General features: G+C 50.2%; 1 protein-coding gene across 4 annotated transcripts in view; it reads right to left on the bottom strand.

The window, feature by feature from the left end:
* Positions 1–1,408: 1,408 nt before the first annotated feature.
* The window catches only part of TENT4A (terminal nucleotidyltransferase 4A), a 50,658-nt gene continuing 35,606 nt past the window's right edge, over positions 1,409–16,460 (bottom strand). For 2 of the 4 annotated variants that reach the window (XM_037798909.1, XM_037798911.1), the window contains exons 5-13: positions 15,473–15,580; positions 14,279–14,407; positions 11,979–12,192; positions 10,222–10,348; positions 9,066–9,166; positions 8,305–8,474; positions 7,629–7,787; positions 5,261–5,425; positions 1,409–3,680 (exon numbers count right to left, since the gene is read on the bottom strand). In XM_037798909.1, the coding sequence (XP_037654837.1) occupies positions 3,486–3,680; positions 5,261–5,425; positions 7,629–7,787; positions 8,305–8,474; positions 9,066–9,166; positions 10,222–10,348; positions 11,979–12,192; positions 14,279–14,407; positions 15,473–15,580 (1,368 nt within the window). In that variant the 3' untranslated portion in view covers positions 1,409–3,485. Of the gene's footprint in view, positions 3,681–5,260; positions 5,426–6,378; positions 6,472–7,628; positions 7,788–8,304; positions 8,475–9,065; positions 9,167–10,221; positions 10,349–11,978; positions 12,193–14,278; positions 14,408–15,472; positions 15,581–16,460 lie in introns of those variants that run through there. The other 2 variants (XM_037798910.1, XR_005210915.1) reach the window with 2 other exon arrangements.

Raw genomic sequence — 16,460 nt, 5'->3', positions numbered from 1 at the left:
GCGGGCACCCCTGCCCGGGCAAGAGCACACAGCTGCTGCTCCCAGGACTTCTCGGACACTAGGCGAGCGGGACTCTCTCACGCTGAGCTCGGCAGGCTCGCCTCTCCTGGGGCTCCAGCCTCAGGTTTGTAACTCACCTGCTCACTGGCTCCTCTGCAAGTCTCAGTGGTCCCATAGGGCAGGGGACCCGCTTCTCACCAACACACAGCTCTTCAGGGGTCTCACCAGCTCTACCCTCAAATATAATCTCAAATTGTCCACTTCACCCACACCAGGGCCATGCAAGCAGCTGTCCTCTCACTGGACCACTGGGGTGACCCGCCTCTGCCCCTGCAGCCCACCCTGCTGAGAGCAGCCAGTGGCTGAGACAGGCGTGCCCGGACCCTTGGGGCTCTGGTGACCCAGCCCAATTAACCAGGTCACCTCCCCCGAGTTCTCTCTCCTGGTCTCCGCTTCTCCATGCCGCCACAGCACACAGGCCTCCAGGCTGCAGCTCCACTTGGGAGGGCCCCTGCCACCTCGGAGCACTGGCACTGGCGGCCCCCTGCCCGGCAGTTGCCCAGGGCTGCCCACGGCTCTGCCGCTCAGGCCACAGGGCCCCTGCTCCCGGGTTCCCGCATGCTCTCTGCCCCTTCTCCACGGCACTCACATCCTCTGGCACCCCTACGTCCTGTGAAGCCTTGTCAGAAGGAGGGTGCCGTGGGGAGAGGACCCCGCTGTGTTGTCAGCAGCAACCGCCAGCAGACTCAGGACTCGCGTGTTGTTTCCCTGCTGCACGCACCTGTGCCACGTGCAAGGCTCTACCTGAAACAGTTCCAGGGCACCCGCGAGGGGCCATTAGCCCCGAGACAAGTGGCTCAGTCACTGGTTCACACAGACCTTTATAAATTGCCTTATACATTCCAAACAAATGAAGCTATATTTACAGTTGCTTGGCGGTTTAAAATGTATTGTTTTGAAATGATATGATGTTGACCTAAAAAAGATGCAGAAAGAAACAAATGTTTCATTGGGAAGTCTACATAGTATCCTTGCATCCGCTTGTTGGAAACTGTGTACAAATAGTATCATTTAATGGCATAATTGAATTGCTAAGAGTATCAGAACGTGAGTTCCTGGAGAGCAAAGAATGCATTTTATTTATGTTTCTCATGTAGGGCTTTGTGCAAAGCCTGGACCCTTGTCCAGGCATCAATGATAAAACACAGAAACAGACATACGTGTATTTTTCCCCAAAAATGCTTATATAGAACTGGCACCTGCCATTTTTTTTTTGGGGGGGTGTGTCCTATTAGACAAGGTAATGGGCCAAAGCATTGCCCTGATTTAGAGAATTCAAAAATTTGACAATGTAGCAACCATCCTTTCCCTTGAAAGAAAAGCACATATTCAAACACGAACACAGAACTGGTTTCCAAAGTTTATTAAAAATCAAAGAATAGAAAAACTTTACATAAAAATATGTCAATTTTAGCTTCCACATTGTTGTCCACACAAAAAAAATCAAAACATGATCTCTTTTGTTAAGCCTGTAGCACGTGGCCGCAGTGGCAGCCGGGCCAATTCATTTGGTTCACGGTGACGGACGGACACGGGACAGTCCCCGCGTGAGGACTCGCGCCCTGAACTGTTTCCCGCAGGGGAAGCGCCCGCAGAGGTTTCCTTAAAGGAGGTTTACAGTCAATATTGCTAATGCGTGGAGATTAGTACAGGCCTACGTATCAGTTTTTATAAATATTTATTGATAGGTTCACAATTTAAATATTTTTAAATATTTCTGATAACTTTCGGTCATCAAGAACTGCAGACAAAATATGTGCTACTCTATCGTGGAATGCGTCCTGTAAACCCTGCAGTCGCGGCCGACGGCTCCCGAGGGCCCCGTGGACCAGTTCTGCTCCGCGGGCAGGGGCCTGGCGCATAGAGCTTCCCCTGAGCGGGCGCTCAGCCCATTCAGACACCAACTCTACAAGTCCCCACTTCTGCCCATCAGTTAGAAGTTGTGGGAATAAGCTTTCCATCTCAACCTTCTCCGCTAGTAAACTTCAAACACCAACCTACCTGTAGAGCTCAGAAGGCCCCAAACCCCTTGTTTTACAAACAGGGGGTTGGAGGACCCAGAGATGCAGCCAGCTCCCGGGAAAACCGTGGTGCGCCGAGCACTCAGGGCGAGGGAGGATGGATGTATTCTTGTTCAAAAAAAAAGGGTAACAGAGACAGTGGTTGTCACGGCAGAATACACTTGCATAGTATACCTGTGAGATCTGAAGGCAGCGCCGCGCGGGGCTGTGCTCTCCTGCGGGGAACTCCCCACCCTCCCGCCGCCCCACGTGCACGGAGCAGCTGGGCACTTTTCCTAAGTTTGCTCTTAACAGAACGAACGCACACTGCAATACAGATTCCTGAATGGAATCAACAGAATTCCTTTCTCCACCTTCCTAAAACTGGGCACCATTTTCCGGAATGATATTCACCAGATCCACCATTACAGGTTATGTTGCTAAAAATGACTGAAGCATTTCCAAGTTCACATTTTTTTGTGTTGTTTTAAGATTTTATAATGCGACAACCTTTTCTCCCCTTAGAAAGTTTTACTTCTGGCACTTTAAATGCTGGATTTGTTGTCTAGTTTAAAAGAACCAAAACCAAAAACATTAAAACTCTGTGGTCAGAGCAAGACAGCAGGGTAGGCCAGGGCAGTTTGTCCACAGGCTGTGGAGCAGAGACCCTTCGTAACACCGTAAGGCCAGCTCTGCTCCTTCACCTTGAGCTGAGAAGCCGCACGTCTGACCAAAAGAAAAGACATGGGGGGGAAAAAAACCTTATTATGATGTTTGTAACGATGCTCATCAGACGACCAGCCAACACAATGAACCCAACTTAGAAAATGCAACTTGGGAAAGGACCTAAGGTTGTTTAAAAAAATTCCCTCCTCCTTTAAATATAACTTATTGGAAAATATGAAATTAAATAAAAAATATCTGAGTTATTGCACAAATCATACATTCTCAATATTTACACAGAAAAAACAGTTCTGAAATTTGAAACAAAAATATGAGGGCAGTAAAATAATCATGACCTCCTAACCCTATCTGTCGCGGACAGAAACCACAAAGGGTTCAATCTCCTCTGCTGTGCTGACAAACACAGAACGAAAATACCCAAACCGCCAAGGAACAGACACGGTGACTGCAGCAGCGCACACGCACGCCACGTCCTCGCGGTGCCTGACCCAGAGCTGCTTCGGCACTGAACAGGCCATCCCGGAAGGAAGACGACGACGTCCGCGCTGAGTAAGGCTTCACAGATGAGCACGACGAGCTGTTCTTGAGCATGGACGTGACCACCACCACACACAGAGACATGCAGAGTGATCGTCGCGGGCGCCGGGGCCCCGCGGGCTGGCGGGCTGGGTGCTGGTCTCCGCTTCCTGCGGGGCCCCCGGCCGCTTGGCGTCCGTCAGTGCATGGCTGCAGCAGGCACCCTTATCTGCTGAGACTGACCGGCAGACTGTCCCTGGTGTGTGTGTGTTTTTTCCTCCGCCAGCCGGTGCGGTTGTACTGGTGGTGTCCCCTGTTGCCCGCGGGCGGCCGCACACCACCGCTGCCCACTGAGCTGTAGGTGCCGCCCTGGCTGTGGCCGTGTGAGCCTTTCACGGAGAGTTTCATGCCGTTGTGCTGCTGAAGACAGAAAGAGGGGTGTCAGACACCATTCCTGCCTGATATCTGCATCGCCAGGCTCAAGCAAAGCCCAGTTATAAAGGGAGGGAATTTAAGTGACCACTGGAGGCAAGTCAGAAACGAGAGTCAGAATGTGCAAATGCTGCACCAACCACCGACACACAGCCTTGCCGACACTGCTACGTGAAGTGTCTCAATTGAAGGCGGCCCTCTAATTTAATAGTAACGATTACATTTGAGACCAACACTATCCTTCCCATTCGGTGACTTACAGGTAAGAAATGGGAACCAGTATGCACCTATGGCAAGTCATATCCAAATGCACTTGGGATTTCACTTCTAACCGGCTTCATCTGTCCACTGAAATAAGAAGGCCCTCTTCCTCTGCAGTCAGCCCTGACATGTGCTCTGTCAGCAAAGCCCTGTGGGGGTCTCCAGCTAGCTCTCAGGTCTCAGCACCGGCCAACCTTCAAAAGAGGCTGCATGTGCCCAGGTTGTCCCTAAGGCACTTTCCCTGTCGTGCAAAGTCCTCAGGCAAAGGCAGACCAGGAGCACATGCAAAAAACAGGTTTCAGGAAGGTTCCCAGCAAAACAAACAGCAGAAGAGGGTTGAGAAAGGAAAGCAATGTGTGCTTACTGAAGGCCACTTTTCCCTCTTGCAAAAGGGATCATTTCTTCCTGAGTATTTCTAACTTAGGTCAGCAGGGAACACCTGGCCATGCAATGACAGCTCTTCCAGGGAAGAGGGATATATCCAAGAAGGAATGCTCTACTACTTCATTCTTAAAAAAATAACAGACAATCATTGGGAATTAATGACACAGGTCCCAAGAGCCAACCCTCAGGAAGCCAAGGTTCACTAATAAGAATGCTTAGATGAGCAAAAAGAAGAGCCAACTAGAGTAAGACGTGCACGCTGAGCAACAAGGCAGCAAATATCATCAGAGCCCCAGGGGGAAACCCCTGACCCTCAGGCCTTTCGTTCTGAGTCCTGCCGGAAGACTCTGCACACAATCCTTTCAGACATTCATTTTGAAACTTACTATGCACCTGCTTTCTTATCACACATTTCTAATTTGTTGGCTCTACACCTGGAGAAGCCACAAGGGAAACTGATCCAAGCATGTGCGAGAGCCTCCCTGGAAGCCAGAGAGCAAACCCAGCCAGGGCATTTGTCTGTCCAGGGATGTCCGAAGAATGTGGGGGAGGCAAGAAAACAAGGTGCAGCTACAATATTACACATGAGGTCATGTCAATATTCACTCTTGGTTCTATCTTCTTTTTAAAAATCAAAGAATTCAGCATATAAATTATTTTAATAAATAAATGAAAACAATAGTCTTCACTTTCTATCTTGCTTACTTCATAACTGAGTTTTATACTAACAGGATTAGCAGAAGAATTAAGAGAGATGTTTGTGGAAACAATGTTCTGAACTAATTATTTTTACAATTTCTTAACATTTTAAAGTTTTGTTTACAAGAGAAAGCAAAGAGAAAGCTACATGACCAGAAAACAAATACCTTTTAGGGTGGTGGGCAGAGTCACGGCCTGCGGGTACCCCACAGGCAGAGCCGTACCTTATGATACAGATGAGGACTGGGCAGCGGGTTGGGAGACGCCGAGGGTATGGCCGGGGAGGACATGTGGTGGACGGCTTTCAAAGACGGAGCTCCTTCAAGGCCCACTTGTCTGCAAGGAACAGGGGCAACCCCGAGGGTTGGGGGAGGTATAGTAAACCGGGTCTAGAAATGAAACAACCAGAAACAGCCGATAAGACAACATCAGACAAAATTACAACCACCCATGTTCTAAAGTGAAGTACAGTGAAATCACAAGAGGGGGCATTTCTTTTTTAATTGTCTGTTTGCATACAGGCTCATTAAAGTAGTTTTATTTTAATCTAAGAATATTTTATCTTGGATTAGAAATATATAGGCTCTGAAATAGCAACTACAATGTGAAGTACGCTCAGTGACTCAATTCATAATTTAAAATCCATCAAAGACCAAACAAAGGTTCAAACAAGTCACGGTCTCCGGAACGACCACTTCCCCCGGGGCCTCTGAGGAGAGCCGGGGGGTCAATCTCCCGCCCGAGCCCTGGAACCTGTCCTGTCCATGGCCTCAGGGCACAAGTCCAGAAAGGCCACGGCCTCCCTCCTCGTCTCCCAGCAACGCTGTCAGCAGCTGGGGGGACGGCACTAGCCCCTCTCCTCAGATGGGCACATCTCGAATAGCACCCGTTTACCCCAGTACCTCTGGGGAGGGAATGGGACCTCATGGTGGGGACGGAGCAGGAGCCAGGGTCTTAGCGGCTGGCTCTCACAGCCCAGCACGAGCAGCCAGAGGCCAAAACCCTAACCCAGAGATCCTCACCCAGAGCACGTGGGGGGCCCGGCCAGGCACCCCCGACAGGACATGGGCAGGACCATGCAGCCCAAGGCCCCGCCCCACACCCACCGCCTCAGGAGAGCCTCCCTTGGGGTGTCAGGTGGTCTCCCTGGGGCATGGGTCAGGGCTGGCCGTGAGCCTGGGAGCCATGTGTGGACTGTCCGGGGCCCAGGAAGTGCCCATCCTCACTCCTCGGGCCGTTTCCTTGCCCAGAGAAGGGCATCAAAAAAAACCCCAGCTCCAACCCACCCACTGCACCTCCTCCCCAACCCTGAAACATCACCCCGGGCACGGGCTTTTATCACCTTGTGGACTGCACAGGTGAGACTACACATAGCATGCTCTCAGGTGGGATTTTGCTAGATCTTTTCCATAGCATAGCAAGTGGTTGATTAAATCTGGAAATAAAATGAGAAGGTGGTCTTTGAGCCTTGCCTGCACATATTTAGCCTCCCTACCAGCACTCAGTGAACACTCAAAATTTAAGAGGCATGTTGGGACACAATGCTAACTTTCCCTCATGGATATCCTTGGCAAACCTAACTTGGGGGTGAAGGAAGCTGACAGCAGCCACGCACCATCCCGCTCACACTCGGCAGCCCACCGTGGTGCACGGGGTGGAGGTGGCAGCTGAGCACGCCGCACACTGCGAACACACCGAGCCAGGGGCACCCCCACACGTGGCCCCCCGAAGCCCAGCAGCAAGGGCGACCAGCGGTAGGACTGGTTCCCACAGCGCGAGCAACCGCATGAGTGTGACTTTCACACGCACCATTGGAGGCTGTAGGAGATGCTACGTTTCGGGGCTGTCGTGTTGAACGCCTCCCAGCTGCATGTGATGATAGTGCCTTGCTCTCCAAGACAAAGCCTTCCCCAGAGGAGAGCCACGCGACTCCCAGGATGCAAGTAGAGGACAAAATGTCTGTCTGTGTTTGTACCACTTCATGCTCAGATAATAACCCTTTTTTAGAAATTAGTTTTACTAAGTAAAGTAATGTGTTGGGTTTTATTCTCACACACATACATCCATTCAAGTAATGTATAGTTGGAATATATACACAATATTTAAATAATTATAAAATCTTTTAGACAGAAAACTTAGCAAACATATTCCAAGAGAAAAACCTCTAAAAATAATGACTAATAAATAAAATGGTGAGGGTCAAAGATTACATAAAAACTTTTATAAGTTGAACACTGAGATTAAGAGACGAAAGTGGACAGGAGCGTCCGCTTCTGCCCAGGGAAAGGGTGGGTGGACAGCAGCTGGCTCACCTCTGGCCCAGCCCCGGACAGTGGTCCCAGGTCAGGCACTGGGGTAACTCAGGGATCAAAAGAACCTCTTTTCTAAAAACTGTCCTGCATGGACCTCAAAGACAGTTTTAGAGACTGTCTTTTCTCGAAAAACAGGAATTCCAGTCAAGCGGCAAATAATGAGAGAACTTCCTGTTAACAAGACAGAAGAATCTTCCAAAAGACTTTACTAGATGTTCTTTTCCCAATTCAAAAATGCCAGCAACCTCCTCCAGTGCATTTAGAACCTCGGATGCCATACCTGATTGTTAGTTGTCATTATCAGTGTCCTAGAAGCCGTGGGCTGAGCCTTGCCACTCGGCACGGGCAGCGCAGTGGGCAGGCTGGCCATCAGTGGAGTCGAGGCTTGCAGGCTGAACTGGTAGACGCTGGGCGTTGTGCAGGGTGGCGTGTCCGAGTCCTTTTAGCAGGAAAAATAAACAGGAAGCTGCTCACAAGGGTGCACTGCCCCCCAAAGGCATAAAAGGAAAGGCATAAAAGGAAAGCCATGCCTGCGCCGAGGCTAGCTATGGAAAGTTACTGGAATGAGTCTACGGCTGCTGGGCAATCAACAGCCCAAAAGCTCTCCAAATACCTTCAAGTGATGTGAAAACTGAAAAAGCTTATTAAAGGAAATACAGAAGAGACATCTGAACCGGAACTTTTTATCTCCCAATGGGACTTAAAAAACAAAATTCCAGAAAGCCCACTGTGGTCTGCTACGGGGGGCCGTGTGTCCCTCCGAGGCCCCGGGACCGGGACGCAGTGCTCCGAGCCGACCCTGGGGCAAAGCAGAGCGGGGACCGCTGGGTGCAGGCCTCGGGTCTGCCTCACAAAACCTCTTTTTCTCTAATTTAAAAAGTGACTGAAACTCAGGAGACAGATCTTAGAGTCCACCAGGAAAACAGCCCACCCAACGGAGGCCCAGGGACACTCACGACGTCGCTTCCGGAGAGGGAAGACACGGAGGAAGTGGACGAGCCGGAGGACAGCAGCTGGGGGCTGGGGAGGGACAGCGTCAGGCGCTGGCTGTAGGAGGCCTCGGGGTCTCGGCTCGGGGTCTCCCCATTGCACACAGCAATCCGCTCTTTTATCTTAATCCTGTTGTCTGTGGGGAGAAGACACGCCTTGGTTTCTAACTCACAAGGAGGCGCAGCCGCCAGCCTTGTGTTCTGAGCCCTTGAAACGCTGCTGAGATGAAAAGCGGGACTGAGATTTTAGTTTAATTTTCAAAATATTCAATTCAGTTACTGGAAAACATTTACGTATGTTGGGACAACTTGGGCATATAAACCTCCTAACTATAAATTTTATGAACTCTAACTGCAGCTCAAGTATTTCTAACAAATGTTCAGCAGCCCTCATGAAGATGTACAAAGATCTGGTACCCCAAGGCCTGTAAAACAGCTCAGGGATCATTTCCTATGGGTTGAGATGTTAATGGCTTGCCTGCATTTGGTTGAATAGAACACGTAATTAAAGTTAACTTCACCAGTTTGCTTCTCACACTGTTAACACAGACCCTAGAAACACTACGATCTACAGGACCATGCAGGTCCGCGTCTCAGTGTTTAAATTAACCTCAGGAGAAAAACAAGACAGAGTCTCAGTTTGAATTGTCCACCGTCAGGGGACAAAAAGATACTTCCGCGTTAGTCCTCAAACATCCAGAGCAATGTGCCTGAACAAGTTTTCTTACCAAGAACAGGTGACGGGTTGATCTTGCTGCCCCATTTCTCTTTGATCCACCTTCGGTAGTCAATCACTTCCTGAGTTACTTTGATGATTCTTCCTAAAGTACTGCAACATGATAAGGTTGGCAATAAATACAGAACAATAGATGTCAGGGAAACGATAATGCCTTCAAATCAGCTACTGCATACTCTCGATATGCCACCTTGTTAGGTAGAAGACAATATGAAAAAAAGCTAAAGTAACTTTACAAAATACCCACAGCTTTCAATGTTTAATGCACTCTGAGCTCACAGAAGAGAAAAAACGGGTTTGATTACGTACCAGTCCTTCACCCTACACAGAGCTATAAGAAGAAACATTGTTGATGCAGGATTCCTGACTCAGAGAAGCCCACCCTCCCTGCCCACCACAGCCACAGGGGTCTGCATTCCCGCCCCACTGCCTGGGGGCAAAGGCACAGAGCGTGCCACAGACGCTGCGAGTCCGTGACGGGCCCAGCCATGGCTGACTGCACTGTGAGCAGACCGAGTGGACAGGCCATGAGGGCACAGGGGTCCCTCGGCCAGGCCTCGACATTGATCTGTCCTGGAACATGCATGTGAAGAACGCACGGCCTGTGGCGCCAACAGCGTGCTGGCAACTCGCACAGACGACATGCGTCTCCTTCCACTTCCCAATCTCGCCCCCTCTCTCGACCCTTATCCCACGGCCTCCACAACCACATAATCCGGGTGTCAAATAATTCTGGCTCCCAAAAGAGACAAAGAACAATGTTCCCAGCCAAACGTGTTCCAAAAGGGTGCACAAGGGGCAGGCACACATGAGAGAAGCAGAGAGCTCAGACCCTCACTCACAAGGAAGCTGAAGACCCGCGTTCTAAAGACGACCTGGAGAAAAACGCATCATGTACAGAAGCCTTAAAGGGCAGAAATCCCTTCCCTAAAACAAAATGCCCTGAAGATAATTGTTAACTCCCCAAATAAGAGCACTTTTAACTTTTGGCCACAGAGAATCAACTATGGCCGTTCTGCCCCCGAAACGTCTTCCTCACCAAGAGTTCGAGTTCTACCAGAGTGTGGCGTGCCTGCTAATAAACCTCAGGGACGTTTCCTGGAAGCCAGCGAGCCATGCTCCGGGACCCACAGGCCGGCGGCGCTCACCTTTCGGAATCTCGGTTTGGATAGGACCTGGCCAGCGGGGACACGGCATGGCTGAGCACGATGTAGGCATAGTCGAAAACCTGCTTCACCTGCATGGCCCCGTACGAACTCCGGCCAACGTCATTTCCTGCAACGCAAAGGGAGTGGCAGTCACGGGCCGCTCGTGGAGGTTATCCCGCCTTTCTGGATCTTCTCGGGTTATTCTGAAGGGGTCCTCCCCTCTGAGCCACTGCAGGGCCGGGTCAGCTAACGAGGGCACCGGGGCCATCGCCTGCAGATGTCCTCGGCCACTCAGGCCCGGCTCTGGACGGCGATCAGGGACCAACGGGCACAACACACACCCTCAGCCCTCACGACGAGGGGCCGCACTCAGGCCGAGTCGTTCTCCACGTGGCCAAAAGCAGGCCCGGCAGCAGCCCTCTTCACACTGCCGCCGGCTGAGGGGCGGCACAGGCCTGGCAGCTCCACCTACTCTACAGCTGCAAATGGAGCAGCTGATCAACCCAGAGCAAATCCCAATTCAGGGGGCACTCATGGACCCTTCAAAAAGTACATCCATGAAAACGGAATGCTCCTGAAGGATGCATGTTCTTGCACTGGAATTTTATCTTTTCTAGATTTAATCAAACAGCTCCGTGATAACATGGGTCTCCATTTGGAAATGTCTCCAATTTGCCTGATCTGACAGCACGCTACCAAGAAAATCATCACTCAGAAACCACAGCACAAACCACTTCATTTCAAAATAACAAAAAAAGAAACGTGCAATTTCATTCAAAAGATTTTTAAGAAGGAAGTCCCATGCCCCAGAAGCCATAAAACAAGAACAAAAATCATTAAATTTGAGAATATTTTGTTAAAAAAACATATAGTTGTGGAACAATAAAAATGCCAGATACAAATGAAAAAAAAAAGAGAGGAGATAAGAGTACAACATGAATGACAAAGAAAAGTTTCCCTACCGTGCATAGGATTCTCACAAAATCAGTAAGAAAATAGTCCCAAAGACAAATGGACGAAGCACATGACTTTGCACAAAAAGGCACACAGATGGGCGATGTGCCTGGAGCCGCCACTGCCCACCATTTCTGTCCCCATCTGTGAACGACTTTACCACCAACGCTAAGAGCGGCAGCCAAGAGACGCTCCACGAATGTTCGTGGAATTTGTAAGCAACATCATGCTGACTCCCTCTCATCATGGGAGAACTGTCAACTAAATGAAAATGTCCATCGCGTGGCTTCGTCAGGCTGGAGAAGTCAACAGGCCTGTTGCCAAAGCCACGGGGATGTAAGTGCTCCGGGAATCACAACCGGAGCAGCCGGGATGAGCCGCGCGTGTCAGTGCAGCCCATCCCTGCAGGTGGGAAGAGGGGGTCTTGGTAAAAAAACCAAGCTTCAAGTCCAAACTGCAACCAAAAATAATGTTTTTATAGGAAAAAACCGGAGAAATTCACACCAAAATAGGATGGGATGATAGTGTATTTCACTTTTCTAAGTTACATACCTCTGGAAAGGAAACACTATATGATGAATAAAATTATATTTTTGTAATTGAAAAAAAATTCTTTTTCTTAGTTACTTTCTACCTTTTCTGGCTGATTAAAAGATGTAAATAGTTTTAAAAGACAGTAAGTTAATTTGAAATATTAAATAAGGAATTCTGGAAGTGTCACCATTAACTCAGCACGCCACTGCCCTGCCCCCTCCCCGGCGCGGGGGCGCCCGCTGGCTGCAGGACCCCACACAGCCCCTTACCTGGCAGCAGGGGGTCCTCGATGCACAGCATGGACGGGCGGTACCCGCTTGTCATGGCTTTCATGATCTCCTCTTTGGCGATGTAGGCACCTCCTTCTTTTATCCTAATACCAGTTTTCAAGTAATTAAAATTTCTTCCATATAATTCAAAAAATTCTACAAGAAGCATTCCAAGGTTTTCATCAGCTCGCCGGGCATCAATTCTTGGGTGCAACTGAAAAGGCAACGCGCAGATGTCATCTTCCGAGGAAGCCGGGACGGGGTGGGCTCTGCTGCCCGGCAGTCGTTCCACCCGCCACGGGGCACGCGCTCGCCACCCGGCCCCCGGAGCCGCTCACGGGACTGAGCCGTCAATCAAGTGTTCAAAAGAAAGGAAACCTTCTCACCGGAACTTTCCACTAGACTAATTCTTTGAAATTGGCAATACATACGGCAACTTCCTACCAACACAGATACCTGATTAACCACAAGTTAAAAAATATTGATAAACAAATTGGCCACAGTCAGCCACACTTAGTCATCAAGCCGGTAGAATTCTGCAGATTCTCGACATCTTAATTTTGTAAAAATACGACCAATAGGGGGCAGTATTAGATCGACAGTATCCAAGGATCACATCAAACCAGAATGGGAGATAATTCATTTCAGCTGTGTGTGGGTAATTAGTATTAAATCATAATATTTACAGCAAACCTACATCCCTGCTTCTCATCCAGGTGAGCACATGACTCCGCCGTGCTCCTTTCAGCAGGTAATTAACTTAGCGAGTCTAAGCCTCCGCCGAGTGTCAGTGATTTGGACTCGTGACTCGGCAACAGAGACCTGCACTGCCCATGGCGGCAGCCTCTAGCCGCAGGGGGAACTTAAATAAAATTAACTAAGATAATATGATTAAAAACGAAGGGAAAAGTAAGTCCTGCTGGTCAGTCGCAGTGGCCACAGTGCAGGTGCTCACTGGCCACAGGCTGCCTGGGGCTCGGCGAGGGGCCGTGCAGCTGAAACGCCTCCACCTGCTCGGGGAGCCCCGGGGACAGCACCGATCCAGAACAGGGGAAGTGCGAGTGCCCGCGGAGCCCAGCGACTGACACACTGACAGCACGCGCTGCACCAGGAAACGCCTTCCAAGGCTACAACGGCTTCCCAGAGCCCCTTCCAGGGTGTCGCGGCCGCCTCCCCACCGCTGCCTGGCCGTGGGACGAGCTCGGGCTGCCTGAGCTGTGACCGTGCGGCCTGAGGGCAGCAGGCTCAGGGGGTGCAGATGGGACCAGCAGCTTCCAGAGGTCCTGGGACGGCCACAAAGGGCGGCGGGAAGCCCCAAGCACAGCACCCGCATGAGCTCAGTGCCCATTAAGAGGGAGCAGACTCCCATCGTTATCACGAGGCTACTGAACTAGCTCGCCTCAGGGACAACTGAAGAAACCAGGGAGGACCTGAATGAAGGCTGTCTTTAGATCAAAATGTCAGAACACCAGAAAGAAGGGCTGTAAGGGGAGCATACGGAGGTGGTGTAAACAGTCAGAGAACGGGTGTGGAGTACCAGTCTCACCGTTTTTTAAAGCATCCGTACAAGACGTGACTGAAGAGGAAAGCACGATAATTAAAAGTGGTGTCGCCAGTACCGCTACTGTGCATCAGCAATACTACTGATGGAAAAGTCCCAAATTCTGGACATTAAACACTCCCTAAGCACAACCACAAACACAAAATTAATACTAGGCAGGGAGGACTAAGGTTGTGTAGCCAAGAAAGGCAGGCCTGTAAAGAAAAGGGAATTCTTCATTAAAGCAAATGTAAATGGAATTAAGGTTTCAATAAACTTACTCAACAAAATACAGATGATCTAAAATTTAAGACAAAACATTGATGTTTCATCAAGCTGAGAAGAAAGCCTCTCATTTTCACACTTGTTGCCCGACTTTTCTCTAGGACAAATTTTTCATATAAATTACAGCCAAGCACACACACACACACACAAAAAGAGATCTCTACATTCTATCAAGTATGAAGTCTTAAACATACAAAGGGCTCTTCCCCGGATCTGGATCAACTGTATCTGACTTACGAGGGCCAGGAAAGCCCTCCCTGCTCTGATGGTGAGAGCAGCGAAGCCGTAAGGAAGCTCTACACAGGAGCAGCCGACAAGGGGTACCCACCTGTTAATCACCCCCTGGCATGAACCAAAACACAGATCGAAGCACACGTTGATGGAATCCACGAAACCATGGGTCAGGGCACCACACGAGGCTCTGCTCTTACGGAAATCCCAGGTAAATGTTTCCCAGGAGAGAACACATACGCACCTGTAGAAAACTGATGGCCATTAAAATTAGGCTGTACGAGCTGATTCCACCTGTAAAAACCTCGTTCAGGTCCCTCTGCAGGAGGAACTGCTTTAATACTAAAATCAAGTAAGGCAGCAAGGAATATTTCTGTAAATTAGAAAAGGGGGGGGACAAAATATTTACTAATTAATTCATATGCTTTTAAGAAATTTCACATGGCAAATTTCACATGGTAGGATAGAAAGTTTAATCCCCTCCACTGCCACCTGAAGGGGCTTGCTCTACCATTCTCAAACGTGAGGGGCTCCCTGAACCCAGTGGGACCCCCCAAGGCCGTGGCTCAGCAGGGCCCATTTCTGAGTCATGGCCGGTGCCCGTCCCTCCCCTCCCCAACCAGCAACCTGCCTAATGGACTATGGGGCTGTGTGGGCAGAGGCCCTGAAACCCCAAACCCAGGGACCCAGAAGGAAAGCAGGCAAGGGGGAGCAGGAAGGGGCAGCTGGTGAAGCTGGGCCAGCACGAGGCGGCGGCGCCCAGAGTACGGTGAGGGGCGGGTCCTCCCAAGGTGGGGAGCAAAGCTTTGTGCAAAGAGTGACGAGATGCAGAGTGACCCGAGAAGGATTAGGGGGTGGGGGTGGGAGCATTAGCTGAGGTCTGTCCCTTCCTGGGGAGGGGCTATCGGTGGGGGTCTGTGTCCTCCTGGGGGTGGGCTCGCTCTCAAGAGGAGGGTACAGACACAGAGGAAGGGGACTGAGTGAGGGCACGAGGCCCTGGAGGCCGTGAGAAGAGTCAGGGTCCACATCACGAGGGCAGATGTGCTCTGTGCAAGGAATCCCCTCCTGCCAGAGAGAAGGGCGGACGCATTGGGTCTCTGGCTGCGCCTGGGCCAGCTCCAGACGTCAGCTTGAGGAACCTGCTCTGGAACTTGCTCCATTCTATCAAAGTATGAAGTTTTAAATATACTGACGCCACAAGAGCCCTTTCTGAGCAACAACTTGGAAACAAACCTGACATAACAGTCAACTCCTAAAATGTCTTATCCTAGAAGGCAAATCTGAGCAACAGCCACATAACTGTAAAGTAACTAGAAACAGTGTGTAGGGTGGATAAATTAACTGCACGGTTTCTACTACTAAAGGCTACGAAGCCACAACCAGTGTAATGACTCAAGCCCCTTATTTTCCACGGGGCTGAAGTGCCAATGGTGGGTACCTTCATGTAGTTCTTGATGAACTCGGCTGCCCGCACGCCCGTCTCCATGTTGAAACTGATGTCCACTTTCACTTCGGTCTCCTGGTCGGTGAGCTTTATTATAGGGACCTGCGGAGACGTCGTTCTAAGGCTTGTACTCTGACACACATTTTCCATGGTAGGCATCAAAATGTTCCCAAGGAAACAAAACAAAAGGGGACTAGGGACCGTTCACCCCTGGATTTTAAAGACGAGAGAAAGGAGGCTTGGCTGGGCACCCACTCCCCCAGTCGCCGGGCAGCCGAGCGCCCCCGGCCAGCCCCTCAACTGGCTCATGCCGCGCGCACAGCCCTCCCGGGCCCTGCTGCATGATGCAGACGTAGGGCTGGGGTCCAAAGGTCCCCGTGGCCACCATGGGCTTCTGCCAGAGAGAACGGGGGTGGGGTGCAGGGGAGTGAGGCGCAGGGGAACGGGAAGGGGAGGCGAGATGAGGACAGCCAGGCGGAGAGCACAGGGTTCCCAGTGCTCATCTGCCACGATTTCTGGAAATGTTCCAACTAACCTCAAAGCCATTCAGTCTCTAGACAGTATAACCAAATTTTTTTTTTAATTTTTGTTTTTAAAATCAGAGAATAAAAGGCTATTTTGGAAGTATCTCATCAAAAAGGATTACCTCCAAAAGGCACTAAAACCAACCTCATGAAAGCTGCCCAGGCTGCCACTCACTCAGGCCACAGCAACCCCACACACCCCCCCCAATGTGTTCTTTAAGAAGGAAAGGCAATGTTTTGTTTCCTCCAGCCTATAATGAATAAAAATTGATGCTCCCTTCACCAGAAGAACCAAGGACTAGTTAAAGGTTTTAAAAACCCATGTGGAAAGTCTAGTATTAAACCCCGATTCCTGTGGCACCCACCTGAATCAGGGTTTAAAACATAAACCTGGCCCCACCCTAACCAAGACGGCGGAGTGAGACTCTTCAGGGCTCCATTCCCTGATAGAAACTTTG

The sequence above is a fragment of the Choloepus didactylus genome, chromosome 11 (genome assembly GCF_015220235.1).
Source record: "Choloepus didactylus isolate mChoDid1 chromosome 11, mChoDid1.pri, whole genome shotgun sequence".
Taxonomy (NCBI): domain Eukaryota; kingdom Metazoa; phylum Chordata; class Mammalia; order Pilosa; family Megalonychidae; genus Choloepus; species Choloepus didactylus.
The sequence above is the reverse complement of the archived record's forward strand: the minus strand, read 5'-3'. Positions and strand labels throughout refer to the sequence as shown.